At 42.3% G+C, this 18727-nt stretch overlaps 1 protein-coding gene across 1 annotated transcript in view; it reads right to left on the bottom strand.

Annotated features, from left to right (window-relative positions):
- Positions 1-18727, bottom strand: part of magi1b (membrane associated guanylate kinase, WW and PDZ domain containing 1b) — a 254807-nt gene that overhangs the window by 108133 nt on the left and 127947 nt on the right. The window contains exon 3 of the mRNA XM_084063211.1: positions 4335-4454. Coding sequence (XP_083919337.1) covers positions 4335-4454 — 120 coding nt within the window. The remainder of the gene's footprint in view (positions 1-4334; positions 4455-18727) is intronic.

Consider the following 18727-nt stretch of genomic DNA (forward strand, 5'->3'; position numbering starts at 1 on the left):
AAATTATATGTTTTTGGCCGCGGACCCCCATCAAAATATTTTGTTCCAGGGACCCCCCAGAAGCAAAGATTTGAGTTAAAAATGTTCGCTTTAAAAATATATATATTCAAAGATTTGCACACATTTTCACGATTTTGCAAAAATAGCAGATCTACAAGCTCGTAGCGCGGCACTCGGTGCCGCGCTATGAGCTTGTAGATCTGCTATTTTTGAATAGCTCAAAGTGTGAAATAATGCGTTTTAGCTCAAACCTAAAAGTGACACAGTTCCAGGTCTTAATGGGTTAATTAAACCTTTGTTTTGCCAGGGACCACCCCAGAAGAGAAGATTTATGGTAAAAGATTAACAACATTTTTGAAAATTCAAAAATAGCAGATGTACAAGCTGCGCAGCGGAATAGCCAACGTATAAATGGATAAAGCGCTTGAAATGATTCTGATGCTATATTAACTATTTTTTTGGCGGGAATCCCCTTGAACCACCCCAAGGACCCCTGGGGGTCCCCAGACCCCACTTTCATCGGTGCAGAAAAAGGATAGTAACGTTGTCTTCTAAAACAAAATGCCAGCCGCTAGAAGGTTTTAATGTATGTATAATGTCTGATTCAACCTAAATCGTCTGTATGTGTGAATGGACAAGGCGATACTCCGGTGAATTTACATTGAGCAGGTGGGCGTGTTGATGACGCTTATATGGTGGAGGAGAAGATGAGCCCCCCCCCCCCCCCCCCCCCCGACTGTCCCCGAGGGTTGTTTGGAGAGAGAGAGATAAGATCATTGAAAAACCAGTTCATTCGTTTGAGGTTTTTATTAGCATTTGAGTTGGAAATATCCGCCGATCGCACTTCTGTGATCATCAAGTGAAACATTTGTTAACCCATTAAGACCTGGAACTGTGTCATTTTTAGATTTGAGCTAAAAAGCATTATTTTACACTTTTGGCTATTCAAAAATAGCAGATCTACAAGCTCGTAGCGCGGCACCGAGTGCCGCGCTACGAGCTTGTAGATCTGCTATTTTTTTTTAAATCGTGAAAATGTGTGCAAATCTTTGAATATATATATTTCTAAAGCGAACATTTTTAACTCAAATCTTTGCTTCTGGGGGGTCCCTGGAACAAAATATTTTGATGAGGGTCGGTGGCCAAATACATATCATTTTGGGGGTCCTTGACATGAAAAAGATTGAGCACCACTGATATAGAAACATACGTTTTTCAGAAAACTGTTGGGATTTAGGAGACATGTAGAATCGGCTTCAGGTCTCAATGGGTTAAAACACAGACAACGCCTCTTTACTGCCGCTAATGCAGCGACAACAACATGACGGTCCCTGCGCACTCCATTGTATATCGATTGATTGATTGATTGATTGATTGAATACTTCATTATGCTAAAAGGCTATGCTAAACGATAATGGCACAAAAAGCCCCAGGGGGCTTGTTTCCGTTGTGGTCCTTTGAGACCCAACAGTGGTGGAAAAAGTACTCAAATGTTTTACTTTAGTAAAAGTATCAATACTGCAATATAGAAATACTCTGTTACAAGTACAAGTCTGGAATTCAACATTGACTTGAGTGAAAGTAAAAAAGTATTGTCATCAAAATGTATTTAAAGTACCAAAAGTAAAAGTGCTAAAATGTTTGAAAATAGCAGATCGTCTATTTTCAAATAGTCTAGGTATAACATAGGGCTAAAGTGGTTAATGTATGTTTTATAATGTAATCATTTCTATCTGCAAAGTAACTAGTAACTAAAGTTTTCAAATAATTGTAGTGGAGTAAAAGTACAATATTTGCCTCTGCGACGTAGTGGAGTAGAAGTAAAAGTATAGACAATTGGAAATACTCCAGTAAAGTAAAAGTACCTAAAAATGTTACTTAAGTACAGTACTTGAGTAAATGTACTTGGTTACTTTACAACACCGGTTGTAGCTGGTAAGTCTACATTAGGCCTACTACGGTAGGAATTGACATGTCGCGTGTGTGTGTGTGTGTGTGTGTGTGTGTGTGTGTGTGTGTGTGTGTGTGTGTGTGTGTGTGTGTGTGTGTGTGTGTGAGGAAATGAATAAAAAAAAGATCGCATTTGATTCTCTCATTTCCCTCACGCTGTAACTCATTCACTGCCACTGACGTAAAAAACGTAATTATACAAAAAAAAAATCCTCACACAGAACCCAAGATATCGTGATCTGAAGATTTGCTGCTCCATTCACTTCTTGTTTAACTTATTACTTAAAAATCCTGTATCTTGGCTCCTGCGTACTTATTTTTTTACTATGTATTTTTGGCCCAGACATGCTATTTTCAAAGGCAGACAATTAATGTCAACGAGGTTGCGATGACCTCGTTGACATTTGTGAAACCACACAGTGAAACCCTCTGTGATTAGCATCCATCAGGGGATCGATCATACTGGAGATAAATATTCTGTGACTACTTGAAAAAGGTAAGAAAAATCGAAAAATCGCTGGCAGTGGGGAAAACGCGGCCAGAAATAAGTCTGGCAGTGAATGAGTGGGAGTAGCTAATGTGTGTTTCTACAATTTAAAGATTTGCACAAATGTTCACAATAAAAAAAAGAAGATCTACAGTACAAGCTCAGTCATAGCGCAGAGCTTCTGCAATTTTTTAACCCATTAAGACCTGAGGCCACTTCTAAAAATGTTCAAAATCCCAAAAGTTTTTCGGAAAAAAATATAAAAACATTTTTTAACAATTTTTCAAAAATAGCAGATCTACAAGCTCATAGCGCGGCACTCGGTGCCGCGCTATGAGCTTGTAGATCTGCTATTTTTGAATAGCCAAAGACATCTAAAGTGACACAGATGCATTGCCGGTCTTAATGGGTTAAATTAACTTCAATTAATTCACGAACATAATATGTTGTCCTTACATGACATACGTACATGTTCACAAGAGATTAGACAATGATGCATGTGTATGTATAAACCTGTCAGGTTTTGGTTATAAACACACCCATTTTTAAACATTATCTTCATATAATTGATCACTAATGCTCACTACTGTATAAGGTGACACAATTTCAATCCACTCATTGGGCTAGGGACAATTCAGAAACCTGCCTACCGATGCCATCGTCAACAGGCATTCCAAGCTAATAGAAACTGCAGCCTTTCTCATCAATGGAAAGTTAGCATGCTGCAATAGAAGCCATTGTTCTTGCATTGAAATCTTGTTTGAAACAAATGACCAAACCTGCCAAAAGATGATGTCACTGGTAGGCATGGGATCCAGTCTTTACTTTTACTTGACTTTAATTGCTTATTTGGTCAAGGACAATGCACATTAATGACCACTAAGACATGATGCAATACATACACATGATTACGTGTAAATATGCCAGATTTAGCGATGGACAATTTCCAGGTTCGCCCCCAAAAAACATACAGACCCAATTCTGTATACAATTAGAACAACCACAGCCACAGCATCTACAGCCCTCCCTCTGAGACACCGACCACTACAGATAAAACATGGTACCATGTTCAAATTCATGCATTCATGAGGACCAATTATATGAAGATAGGTTGAAAATGAGTGAAGTGGACCTTTAATGCGACGCTAAACCAGATAGTGATAAGCAGACTATAGACATTGTGGTCGATTTAGAAAACATTCAATTCTAGTTGGCCTTCACATCTAAAAGGTTCCCATCTCTGTACGTTTCCTTCATGCAGTGGTGTTAAGTAATTAAGTACATGTACTCAAGTACTGAACTTCAGTGCAATTTTGAGGTACTTTCACTTTACTGGAGTATTTCCAATTGTCTATACTATACTTTTACTTCTACTCCACTACATCTCAGAGGCAAATATTGTACTTTTACTCCACTACAATTATCTGAAAACTTTAGTTACTAGTTACTTTGCAGATATAAATTATTATAAAACACACATTAACCACTTTAGCCTATTTTATACCTAAGCTATTTGAAAATAGCCGATCTACAAGCTCACAACGCATCGCGACGCGTTGTGAGCTTGTAGATCTGCTATTTTCAAACATTTTTGTACTTTTACTTTTGGTACTTTAAGTACATTTTGATTCCAATACTTTTGTACTTTTACTCAAGTAAATTTTGAATTCCGGACTTACTTGTAACAAGAGTATTTCTACATTGCAGTATTGATACTTTTACTCAAGTAAAACATTTAAGTACTTTTTCCCACCGCTGCCTTCATGAATTCCAATGTTGGCTCTGTCGGGTGGAAACGTCATAATGTCCAAAAACTGGTACTTTTCAACATAAGGTTCCCCACCAGACGAAAAAAACGACGGCGCCACGTCTCATGTAGAACGTGTAGAACGCTTACCTTCATACGTTCCTATCTCCAGAAGGGTTCCCCGCCTCTCCAACTCCAGGAAGTCCTCGACCGACAGGAAGTTGTAGTCCACCCCGGGGAGCTCTCCTTCACGAGGTGGGCGGGTTGTACCTGAAAACCCAAGAACCATGGCGAAGAGTTAAGACACACGGCGACTGAATGATGAGGAGTCAAGTTAAGCTCTATCCAGAGCGACCGAGACAGTTTACTATATGAGGGGCTTCTTCGAATCGGGGGGGGGGGGGGGGGGGTGGGGGGCTAATATAATCTCGAAACCAGTTTTTCGCGTTTTGACATAAAAAAGAACCGGCTCTAAAGCCAGGAAAACTGGTTCCGGAGCCGAATCGAAAGGTGTTGCTGGTGTAGAACAGAGGAAAGCTTGCAAAGCCAGAGGCAACAGTCGTACCAATGCCATGTGAAGGGGGATTGGTTGTAATCTCCGAGGGGAAATGATAGCCCAGGCTGGACTGACCCGGGCTTGCTCAGAAGAGTAAGCGCAATTTTTGTCAATAAAAACAAAAAAAAAACTAGAAATGTTTTTCATTTCAACAACACAAATCATGTACGGGGGTCCCTGGCACAAAATGATTTTCAGATGGGGGAGTCCGTGACCAAAATACATATTCATTTAGGGGTCCTTGACATGAAAAGGTTTGAGAACCACTGCTGTAGAAACAGACTTGGAAAGTATTAAATAGATGGCAAGTGGGTAACCTAGAGGTGGACATTTAGGTGAGCCGCGCATCTTTTGGCGTTCACGGCAGCCTCTGGTGGACCAATCTTGCAAACAGAGTGAATGGCATACATACTGTATACCTTATTCACACTGCACAGACAGACAGGCAGACAGACAGGCAGACAGACAGACAGACAGACAGACAGACAGGCAGACAGACAGACAGACTCACTGCAACAGTGTTGTGCTTTGCGTTTCTCTCCTAAAAAGAGCAACGGCAAACTGAAGCAACCACAGGAAACACGATGAACAATCAGCCTTCCTAGTAAGGTTTTCCTAAGCTGTAGGCTAGCGTAGTTGTTATCTGTGTGGCGTGATGATGATGCCATGGTGGTGAACAGCACTTCCACACCATTATAGCCACTTTCTCACTGGAAAATGACCGGGGAATCAGGAATCATCAAATATTGTCCGGTGTCGGTGTAACATGCAACAGGAGAATGTCCCGTTTCAGATGAAGCCTGATGGAGATGCGAGGATCAAATGCAATATTTTTTCAGAGAACATTGGTCTCTATATACAGACATGTGTGCACTGCGGGGGGGGGCAGGTGTCACGTTGTCTACAATTAGGCTACCGCAGTAGTAAAGAGACGTTTACGTTCGATCGGCGGATATTTCCAACTTAAAACGTTAATAAAAAAAGCAGAATGATTTAAACTGGTTTTCAGTTCTCTCTCTCTCTCTCTCTCTCCACACACCTCGGGAGGAGGGGAAGCTCCACCGGTCGACGATAGAAGTGCCATCAACACATCCACACGCTGAATGCAAATATTGCAAACATTGCCTGGACTTAACTCTTTAAGACCGGGAAAGCATCTGTGATTTTTAGGTTTTGGTTGGGCTATTCAAAAATAGCAGATCTACAAGCTCATAGCGCGGCACTCGGTGCCGCGCTATGAGCTTGTGGATCAGCTATTTTAAAAAAAATCAGGAAAAGTTGTGCAAATATTTGATTATTTCCCTTTTTTTTTGCAGACATTTGTAACTCAAATCTTTGCTTCTGGAGGTTCCTGGAACTAAATATTTGACAAATGTTAGCTTTGCCAATCAATTTCACGATGTTTCAAAAATAGCAGATCTACAAGCTCATAGCGCGGCACTCGGTGCCGCGCTATGAGCTTGTAGATCTGCTATTTTTGAATAGCCAAAGAAATCTAAAAATGACATACAGATGCGTTCCCGGCCTTAATGGGTCAAGTCAAGGGTCCTGCCCGCATAAAAGCTGTTGCATGTCCGATCCTAGTGAGCCAGAATATACATACATACATACAGCCGCTCCGTTTTGAACTCTGTCCATAATACAGTGCATGTCTGAACGTGGCTCATCATGCCATACCATCAACCGAGTCCGTTTGCCACTTGCAGCTTTTATACTCAGCTGAGCCAATTATTCTGGATCCTACCATGTCAAGGGTACTATTAAAAAAACATACAACAAACCCACAACTCCCATACCTCACACAAAATTACACTAAACATCTATAAACCACACAGGTAGGTAAATATCACTTCTTCACACTACTGTACAATAAACAATGACCATATCCTTTCAGTGCACAATGCACAATTGCACCAGTTAAAGGAATACTTCGCCAACAAAGTGCAGTTTATTTTTTTACCAAGTACCAATTGTTTCTTGTTTTTGTCGCATTCCTGAGCCAATAATCCAATATGTGACTAATTGAATTTAACAGGAGGCCAATTGTTACAAGAGCAACGTTTAAAACATTAATTTTTGAATGGATCATCAGTGATTACACCGTGAGAGTTGTTTTGGCGTTTATATCATTATTTTATATAGCTTAATTTTGGTCTCCTCAATTATCAAAATATATTTTGGGGGAAAATACTCAAAGTATTCCTTTGGGTATTTCACACAATCAAACATCACATACTATATTGCACTTAATCTACATTACACTGAAACATATTCAGTGGTGTAAAGTAACTGAGTACATTTACTTAAGTACTGTAAAATGTTGAGGTATTTGTACTTTACTTGAATATTTCCAATGTCCAATACTTTTACTTCTACTCCACTACATCTCAGGGGCAAATATTGTACTTTTACTCACCTACAATTATTTGAAAACTTTAGTAACTAGTTACATTTCAGATATAAATTATGATATTATGTATACATTAACCACTTTAGACATAAAGAACAAAAATATTTGAAAATAGCCAATCTACAAGCTGATGCGACGCGTTGAAAAATCTTGAAAATATATATTTATTTATTTTTCAAAAAACTGTTAGGATTTAGAAAACATTTTTAAGAATCGCCTCAGGTCTTAATGGGTTAAGTACATTTTGCTGCCAATACTTTTGTACTTTTACTAACAGCGTATTTCTACATTGCAGTATTGATACTTTACTTAAGTAAAAAATGTGAGTACTTTTTCCACCACTGTCAGTAAAGTGCATTCAATAAACAACTAAAATCATGACTGTGCCTTTCTTGTGCAAAATGCAAATATGTTGTGCAAATATCAATTCAATCAATAAGGGTTACAATATATACAGTCTGTTTAAAGCTGGTGGTTCTCACTGCGAGCTTGTACATCTTCCTAATACATCTGCAAAGTATCAGGAATTTTTAACACAAATTTTCTCTTCTGGGGTTCCCTGGCACAAAAACCTTTTCAGATGGGAGTCCGCAGACAAATACATATCAATTTGGGGGTCCTTGACATGAAAATGTTTGAGAACCACAGGTTTAAAATAATATTTTTATTATAATATTTATATTATATTAATATTTAATATTTTTTGTATTAAATAATATGTTAAACCTGGTACCCTAAGGTCCTCTTCGTTAAGGTAAGGAAGGTCCTCTTCGTTAAGGTAAGGAGGGTCCTCTTCGTTACACTTACTATTACATTTAAGTACCGCGTGTGCCTAAAAGAATAAATGGCAGTGATGAGAAGACGGATATGTTTCCCTGCTGTCAAAATTGTATTTAGTTTTGTTTAGGTACAACAAAGTGACCCACTGTGTAAGTCAGGGGTATTCAACTAGATTAGGCAGGGGGCCACAACTGTAAAATAACTTGGAGTCGGGGGCCACACAGCGCAAATGCACGCGCGCGCAGCGCGCGTGCATGTGCGCACACAATTTGCGCGCGTGCGCAAAGCGCACGCGCGCGAAATTTTTCGGGTCTAATTCGGTCTAATTCGGGTCTAATTCGGTTCTATTTGACCAATATAAATCAACCTTTTTTTGGGTCTATTTCGGTCTAATTCGGTTCTATTTAAGGTTCTAAGTTAAGTTCCAATGAAAGATGGCCTTTCAAGAACTAATGAAGGATAAATAATTTGTACTGTTTTAACTTTGATAACATAAATCAAAGTTAAAATAAATAATAATTATGAATTTTTTTTTTTATTTTTTATTTTTTTTGAATATGGCCAGGGGCCACAAGGAAGCTCCTCGCGGGCCGCACGTGGCCCGCGGGCCGCCAGTTGAATATCTATGGTGTAAGTGAATGCTACAAGCTAAAAAAGTAGCATCAGCTCAAAATGTTTAGCTTCACATCACACTGAACAGCCTGCTAAGAATGAATGCCTACACTAGCAGTGTTGTTTGTGAACCTAAAGAAAGAGAATAAACCTGCGCACACACACACACACACACACACACACACACACACACACACACACACACACACACACACACACACACACACACACACACACACACACACACACACACACACACACACACACACACACACACACACACCTGCTACGATGTAATTTAATGACAACGTTTCGAGCCAAGGCTCTTCATCGGGTCAAACTGTTTGACCCGGAGAAGAGCCTTGGCTCGAACCGCTGTCATTACATTACATTGGAGCAGATGAGTGTGCGTGTTTATTCTATTCTATTCTTTTAGTCTATTCTGTTTCTTCACGATACTTTCCAACCCCAGCACCTCAACCAAGTGCGTATTCTATTGTTTTTTTGTTTGTGAACCTAAAACATGGATGGTACAGTGACGGACAGACTGGGGACGCTTATCCCTTTGTTTCGTGTCATTATTCACACAATGGGGTTCAGTGTGTGAGGTGCCGTAGTAGCACCTAGATGGGAGCACACCATATGTGGGGTGTGTGTGTGTGTGTGTGTGTGTGTGTGTGTGTGTGTGTGTGTGTGTGTGTGTGCGTGCCGGAATTGGCAGGTAGCCTGTGTGTCTCTCGCTAGCGCATGTGTGGTGTTAATGACTGCCGACAGTTGGCCAATCACCACAGCGTCTGTGGTAAACAGCTTTATGGCGGGGTAGATGACGACCAGACCCAACGCAACACTAGCCGGCTTAATTGATGATAAAAGTCACATCTCCTCGCTTTATTTACGGCCTTCTCTCTCTCCTCCCCATTTCACTCTTTGCCTAACAAGTACTTATGTATGCCCCTAATTAACTCGCACTGTGCTTATGGCCCCCATAATTACTTGGCACTGCAACTGTTACTTTTCGTCTGTACCCTGCGGCATTATTAACATGATAATGGAAAACCTCATGTGTCCAAAACTGTTACTTTTCAGGATTCAAGTTCAAAAATGGACAAAAGTAGCAGATCTGCAAGTAGGCCACTGATTTACGAGAAAAAACACAAAAAGTTAAGATATGGAGATAAGAGGATTCTGCCTGACAACAACGATATAGTAAAAAGAAGGGGAAAAAAGTGAACTTGGAAACACCAAGACACAGCAATAATAAGGACAAGGGCAGCCATGGCTGAGTGGCTAGAAAGGCTGTCTGGTAATCAGAAGGTGGCTGGTCCTCCCAGCATACCGTACGATACAGTATGTGTCAAAGTGTCCACGAGCAAGACACTTTGCCCCTAGCTGCTCCCCGGGGGCCATGTTAATGGCACTTCCCCCCCTGCTCCTAATAGTTAGGAATGGGTTACATGCAGAGAGGACACATCTCACATAACATGAGCAAATTAGGGGTGTGCCGATACACTAATTTCACGAAACGATACGATACGATATTTGGCTCACAACTTCGATACGATTTCGATACGATACGATACGCACTTTTTTTATTATGAAAATATATGGAGGAGAAAAAAGAAAATGCAAACAAATAATTCTGTTTTTGCATTATTCAGACATGCAAACTTGTAGCTTTTCAGCTACAATAGCCGTTTTGAATCCAAATAGTATGACACCTGACCCGAAAAAAAAACATGTTGTCACTCTTTTCACTTCGGGGCCGTTTGCATGCCTGATTATTATGATTGTTAAAAAAAAAAAAAAAAAAAAAAAAAAAAACGATATTTTTTTTTCCCAAAACGATCGTATCGCGATATATCGCGGGACGATATATCGCCACACCCCTACAGCAAATGCACAGAGACAAAACACCCCCCCAACAACAACAACAACCAAAGGAGAACTAAATGCATCATTCATTTAGCCTGGTTCCAAACCATAGACCCCACCCACTCTCTGAGCGGACTGCCTCTCTCGGTCTGGTGTTGAAATGTGAGCCTATAGGATATCTTCGATACAAAAAAGGACCGTCCAATGATAGTCGGAGGTGTGTGTGTGTGGGGGGGGGGGGGGGGGGGGTTGGGTCTAACGACAAGCCAATCAGCGAATATCTGCTAAAAACAAAGGGCTATTAGGGCTCTGGGCACACTTCGACACACACGTAATCACAAACACAAAGTTGTCGTTTTGGAAAGAAAAGTCTTTCAAACACAAAAAAATGGCTGCCACGTGAGCCCCGCCCCCCCCCCTCCCCTCACAGCTTTTCTTTGCCTTTCCATTTCCTGTCCTCTCTTCTCTTCTCTTTCTTCGTCTATCTCGCAATCTCCTCGCCGTCTCTCCAGTGGGTCGCTTCTTGAGCAATAAGCTGATAAAAATAGATGTGTGGGGCTGAGGGGGGGGGGGGGTCTCGAATCTATCGCAGCCACGTTTCAATGACACCGGTGATAAATCACAGATGGTAGGATAAAACTCAAGCGAGCGCACATGCATACAGGTACGCGCGTAAACTCAACGTGCGCTCACACATAAAGATGCATATCTTTGTCTGTGTCGGGTGGAAACCTCATATTGTCCAAAACGGTTGCTTTTGCAGGATTCAAATTCAAAAGCATCAAAGGTAGCAGATCCGCAAGCTCGAAACGCGGCGCGAAGCGACGCGTTTCGAGCTTGTAGATCTGCTACCTTTGATGCTTTTGTGCGACGCTGTAGTATGATCAAGTAGGGCGTTCATTTACGAAAAAAAACACAAAAAGTTGAAATATGGAGATCCAAGGTTTCTGCCCCGACAGGCAGCGACGACATGCAAAAATGGCGGACCACGCTCCACTCCATCACTCGGCTGTCACAAAGCCCCGTCTTCCATGCGATCCGTCTTGCTGCCGGCTACACGGCAGAAACCTCTTATCTCCATATTTTAAACGTATCGTGTTTTTTCGTAAATCAACGCCCTACTTGATCACACCACAGCGTCACACACGAAAGCATCAAAAGAGGCAGACACACAAGCTCGAAACGTCTCGAGCTTGTGGATCCGCCTCTTTTGATGCTTCTGAATTTGAATCAATTTGACACGCAAGATCTCCACCAAAGACGAGTTGTAACTCTGAGAGTTAAAGGAACACTCAGGAATTTAACAGTGTTGTACTGAAGCTAATCCTGAGGGCGGGGGGGGAAGGGAGCTGTTTACTGCAGACGGGGCCCTTCGGCACGCGCGGACGCTAACGTTCATGATTTAGTGGCACCGGGAGAATCATGCGCTAACTTCTCAACCTCTCTACACGTGGCCAGACGCCTCGTCCTTCTCCCTCGCCCGCTGCCGAGAGGAAATCGATTCAAAGTCAAAAGACAGAAGCGGGGGGGTCTGAAGTCTATCAAAACGTAGCCGTATCATTCAAGCTAGCCGGGGCTCATTCTCTCTCCCCGGCGCGCGCGAGTCTTTATAGAAACGTCGTTCCAACCTTGGAGAGTCCTCGGGGCCGAGCCCAAGCCTAATGTCGGCTCCGCTTCCCACCACAAAAGCGGCCATTGATTCCAAAACCACCACTTCTAAGGCTGCCCCCCCCCCCACGAGTAAAGCAAATTGGAAGTGGAATTGTGGCCTCGCATTTCAAAAGGGGGGCTAAAATAGCAAGAGGCTTGGCTCGGCCCCCCCGTAGCAAAGACAGTGTCATTGCTATCGGGGGGCTAATTAATTCACTACCCCGCCTCCACAAAAGCTCTATTGACCAATCTGTGAAAGGACGGCGAGAAAAAGAGTGAACGAGAGAGTGAGCGAGAGAGAGAGCGAGATTCCTTCACAGCGCTCTTCACGGTGAGGATTGAACGCGCAGAATGACAGTTGGACGCATTGGTCTTCCGGATGCTGACCTTCAAAATCGAGAGAGAGAGAAACAGAGAGCGTCTGAAGAGACTACGAGCTGGCATAATCCAAGCCATCGATGGTGCCTTGGAGATCAGCTGCGACGGGGTTTGTCTAGCACTTGTCGGCTCTCGATTTGGCGCCGTCTAAAAGTCTTAACCATCTGAGAAGGGCGGGTGGGCGTTGCAGGAAAAAAAGAAACAACCTAAAACTCATTGTTGGCATTTCAAGAAGACTATATCACGGCTCGAAATCCTGGCGGGCACAGCACTGCGCGGAGAACTTGGGATTCACCATCACCTCCTGTGCACACCAAAATCCTTTGTCCTATCTGGGAACCCATAGTCAAAAAAAAGGAAAAAAACAGCGCTCCCTGGTGTTTTTTTTCCTTTGAATTTGACTCTGGGGGGGACCTCCAAATAGAATGTGGATAACAGGATGTTGGCCGTTTAGGTCCCGCCCTCAGCCCTCCACTTCCGGTCCACGTGTCTTTGTTTACATCCCTAACATTCCTAAATATACACGTTGCAACGGGAGCTCCCGACAGATTCAGCTAGTGGTGAGCTTGTAGATCAGATATTTTCAAAGTGACTGGTTGCATCTTTCTTCTATTATTTGACATTTTGGCCAATGTTTGACCAGCTTTTATAGAATAGTTTGTTGAATACCTTTGATACAGTACAGGCCTTTGCAAACAGGGTGCGATTTTCCGCACAGAAAAAACGGACAATAACATTTTTTAAATGAACACATGGTTCTCAATGACCTCATGCACACCCCGTGCGGCGATGCGATGCAATGCGTTTTTTTTTTTAATCGAACCCAGTTCCATTTGTGTGTTTTTTCGCATGCGGTAAAAACTGATTGACTAATCGCACCCTGTGTGCAAAGGCCTTAATGGTATTTTTTCATTTATTTTCTTTATTTTTTAGGTAAAATTGTCACTTTGCTGTCATCTGGGACGTGGAACACTCCAAAGGGGAGGGGGTTGCTACGGGGTTTATTGGGTTGTTGCCGGGGCGAGGGACGTTCCAGCTTAAGGACAGGACAGGAGGACGGCGGCGGCGGCGGCGGCAGACCAGGGAGATACACTAGTCTGTCCTCTAATGATGACAAGGCCCACACTGCTGTCTCCTATGGCTTCATAACTCTCTGCTCACTCCAGTGCACAGAGATATAGAACACCTAAAGAGGATGAGTCAAAGGACCGGCCCCCGTAAGGAAGAACGAACAAAACCACAAAAAGAAAGGCATAAATGATCTATGTGTGAGAAAAACGAGAGAGAGAGAGAGAGAGAGAGAGAGAGAGAGAGAGAGAGAGAGAGAGAGAGAGAGAGAGAGAATGGGAAAAAGCAAGTAGGAGAGGAAGAGAACAACCTATGTCCACGGCAGTCTAGCCAGACAATTAGACAGACGTCATGGGGTACAACACAACGGTTCAATAGTGACTTAGTAAGGACCCCCCCCCCCCCCCCCCCCCCAAGACCATAACATAATCATTTGTGTACAGTATGAATTGACCAACCACAGACTTCTGTTACAGGCTAGCCAATCAGAGACAATTTTTCCCCCTTTCTCTCGACACCGTATTATGATGTATCTCCAAGTGAAACAGGGGCTGGGTGCTTCTCAGCCAATCACATCAGCCAGTCCCGTCCCGTCCCCTCGGGCTATGGGATTTAAACTCTGCAACTTTCCTTGTGCTGCAACGAGGCAGTGTTGAATCAAGTTTGTTACTGCAACTCCAAGTAGGGGTTGCAAGGTTGGGCAGCTTGGGTAACTAAAGACAAGAACCACTGGCGTAAAGTAACTATGTACGTTTACTCAAGTACTGTACTCAAGTACAATTTTGAGTTTTTTTTTTTTTACTATACTGGAGTACTTCCAGTTTTCAGTACTTTTACTTCTACTCCACTACATCTTAGAGGCAAATATTGCATTTTTTTACTCCACTACAATTATATGAAGACTTTAGTTACTAGTTACTTAAGATTATATACTATATACATTTTGGCCATTTGAAAATAGCAGATCTACAAGCTCACAATGTGTTGCGATGCGACGCATTGTGAGCTTGTCAAAAGATTTTTTATCCATTTTAGTACTTTTCCCACCACTGTTAAGAACTGGGAGCTCATGGTAGTAGGTGGAGATAAGAGGCTTCTACCCGACAGCAACTGGTATAAAACCTCCAATGACACCCAAACCTAGTAATGACGAGATACGTAGCTAACTGGCTAGCAAGCTGGGGAGAGGCAGAACAGACGTTGGATGGAGAAGAGTCGTCGATGGCCTATATACTCCACTGGGAGCGACGAGCTTAATGAGACCTGAAGCCGATTCTACATGTCTCCTATCCAACAGTATTCTGAAAAACCTATGTTTCTATATCAGTGGTGCTCAATCTTTTTCATGTCAAGGACCCCCAAAATTATATGTATTTGGCCGTCGACCCCATCAAAATATGTTGTTCCAGGGACCCCCCAGAAGCAAAGATTTGAGTTAAAAATGTTCGCTTTAAAAATATATCTATTCAAAGATTTGCACACATTTTCACGATTTTTCAAAAATAGCAGATCTACAAGCTCGTAGCGCGGCACTCGGTGCCGCGCTATGAGCTTGTATATCTGCTATTTTTGAATAGCCCTAAGTGTAAACTAATGCTTTTTAGCTCAAATCTAAAAATGACACAGTTCCAGGTCTTAATGGGTTAACCCATTAAGACCGGGTTAATGGGTTAACCCATTAAGACCGGGAACGCATCTGTGACATTTTAGATTTTAGCAATAGCCATTATTTTATACTTTGGCTATTAAAAAATAGCAGATATACAAGCTCATAGCGCGGCACTTTTGGAAAAATCGTGAAAATGTGTGCAAATCTTCGATTATTATATTTGTTAGGCGAACATTTGTATCTCAAATCTTTGCTTCTGGGGGGGTGCCTGGAACAAAATATTTTGAGATGGGGGTCCGCGGCCAAATACATATAGTGTGTGTCAAGGGTCCTTGACATGAAAGGGTTTGAGCACCACTGACAACATACGTTGTTCAGAAAGCTGTTAGGATTTAGAGGACATTTGTAGATGCGTTCCCAGATTGAATTGGTTAAATACGTAGCTACTCAATGGCAAACGGTAGCATATTGTAGCTATAGCTGCTACGCTACACAAATGGTCCATGGATGAATAAGAAATGTCTGATGGTTGACAGGACTGTGTTAGTTATATGTTGAGCATATGGACTACACACAGTACACACCCTTGGGTGAACCCCCACCCCTCTCTCTCTCTCTCTCTCTCCTCTAGACAGAGCAGACGGGGCAGAATGCTGAGCCACCACCTTTTTCCTCAGGCAACCCGGCTGAGGGGATGACTGGGCCACCAACGAACATGTGTACATGTGTGAGAGCTAATGTGTGTGTGTGTGTGTGTGTGTGTGTGTGTGTGTGTGTGTGTGTGTGTGTGTGTGTGTGTGTGTGTGTGTGTGTGTGTGTGTGTGTGTGTGTGTGTGTTGTTGAAAAAGTACTCTTACTCTAACTTTACTTAAGTAAAAGTATCAATACCGCAATGTAGAAATACTAAGTAAACGTCTGTTATTCAAAATGTACTTGAGTAAAAGTATACAAGTATTGGCATAAAAATACATTTAAAGTACCAAAAGTAAAAGCACTCATTATGCATAAAGTCTACAAGCTCACAGACCGTCGCACCGCTAAGCATTGTGAGCTTGTAGATCAGCTATATTCAAATGTATATAGGGCTGAAGTGGTTAATGTATGTTTTGTAATCAAAATCTTCAAAGTGACTAACTTAAGTTTTCAAATAATTGTAGTCGCGGAGTAAAAGTACAATATTTGCCTCGGAGATGTAGTGGAGTAGAAGTAGTACTGAACATTTTAAAATACTCCAGTAAAGTAAAAAAAATCCTCAAAATTCTACTCAAGTACGGTACTTGAGTAAATGTACTTAGTTACTTTCCACCACTGGTGTTGTTCAGTAACAAAAAGGTGAGGAGAGGAAACGTTATTTCGTCACCATCAGCGGCGGGTCCAACTCCTGCCAAGCCTACATCGGCGCGTGCACACGCGCACACACACACACACACACACACACACACACACACACACACACACACACACACACACACACACACACACACACGCACACGCACACGCACACGCACACGCACACGCACACACACACACGCACAGGGTGGAGGCATGTGACCTGAGTAATAGGCCAGAATGGAGAGGCAAACAGCAAATTAACATCACGGATGGCCCAGGCTGCATATCAGGCACTTAAAAAGGCACTTAAAAGTCGACAAGCACAGAACCCCTGAGGGACCCCCTCCGGTCAAACAAGTACAGGGTTTAAGTGGTTAAAATATTGTCCTGCAGTGGAAAGAACCCCCCCCCCCCCCCCACCACCACCACACCACGACACATTACTGCACAGTACAGACCCGTTATGTTGTCCAGACTGGGCAGTGAAATGTCTAGTCAGGTCAGGAGACACTCTTATGTATCATTTTAAATATTTCATGGAAAGTTGAAGTACACAAGAGAACTCTTATAGGCTCTCTAGAACAGTGGTTCTCAAACTGTTTCGTGCCAAGGACCCCCAAATTGATATGCATTTGGCCGCGGACCCCCGTCTGACAAGGCTTTGTGCCAGGGACCCCCAGACCCCCAAAAAGCAAAAAGTTTTCCATATTAATGACATAGTTCAATGTTGAAAATAAGACGGGGAACGCATCTGTGTCATGTGACACAGATGATTTTTTTGATTGAAAAATCTTGAAAATGTTTGCAAATCTTTGAATATACAGTATATATGTTTTAAAGCGAACATTTTTAACTCCGATGTGTGCTTCTGGGAAGAGGGGTCCCTGGAACAACATATTTTCGGATGGGGGTCCGCGGCCAAATACATATCATTTTGGGGGTCCTTGACATGGAAAAGTTGGAGCACCGCTGATATAGCAACATACCGTTAGGATTTAAAAACATTTTTAGATATGTATTTGGCCGCGGACCCCAATCTCAAAATATGTTGTACACGGGACCCCCCAGAAGCAAAGATTTGAGTTACAAAATAAATGTTTGCTTTAAAAATATATATATTCAAAGATTTGTAAAAAAATTGTTAATTTTTTTGTTTTGTTGCAGATCTACAAGCTCATAGTGCAGCACTCGGCGCTGCGCTATGAGCTTGTATATCTGCTATTTTTTAATAGCCAAAGAGATCTGAAAATGACACAGATGCGTTCCCGGATTGAACGGGTTAGTACATTTTACTCACTGCAACAACATCGTACGCACTCAAACCTCCACAGACCTAAAATCCAACCAGACCCACCAACACAGACATTTAATGAACTATTAACACGTATGGTGTATATCATCTCACCTGCCCCTTGTGGATGTTTCTATGTCGGACGCACAAACTACAAACTTAACCCATTAAGACCTGAAGCCGATTCTACATGTCTCCTACAGTAAATCCCAACAGTTTTCTGAAAAATGTATGTTTCTATATCAGTGGTGCTCAATCTTTTTCATGTCACGGACCCCCAAAATTATATGTACTTGGCCGCGGACCCCCATCAAAATATTTTGTTCCAGGGGGTCCCAAAAGCAAAGATTTGAGTTAAAAATGTTCAAAGATTTGCGCACATTTTCAAAAATAGCAGATCTACAAGCTCGTAGCGCGGCACTCGGTGCGATGAGCTTGTAGATCTGCTATTTTTGATTAGCCCAAAGGGTAAAATAAGGCTTTTTAGCTCAAATCTAAAAATGACACAGTTCCAGGTCTTAATGGGTTAAAGGGGTGCGTCAGTGAACACAAATACGCCATCAGAACAAACAACAGAGATCGATCACCCCAATGGCCATGACACCTCAGTGATTTTCATGACACCCTGTTGAGGGAATTGAACACATCCAACTGACCACAAGAGACACTTCTCCAGAGAGTGGAACCATTCAGGATCTTTGAGCTGGATGCAATGGTTTATCCTGGCTTGAATGAAGACATTGACTGCTAGTTGAGATGGTGTCTATAGGAATGGTCTATGATCAAACACTTTTTTATTCATTTCCCTACCGGAAACACGCGCCTTTTTCCCAACCGGAAGCGCCAGCGGTGTGTTCTAGGTTCTTTCGGAGGGCATGCTATAATTATTCCCTCCCACGCACACGGTCCCTGGCTTTTCTTTTAGTTATTTCATTTCCTACTTTTACACCTTTCCTGTTCTCCCTCAACCGAGAGTAGCCTTGGA

Source organism: Gymnoscopelus microlampas (genome assembly GCF_963454915.1).
Source record: "Gymnoscopelus microlampas genome assembly, chromosome: 7".
NCBI classification, from domain to species: Eukaryota; Metazoa; Chordata; class Actinopteri; order Myctophiformes; family Myctophidae; genus Gymnoscopelus; species Gymnoscopelus microlampas.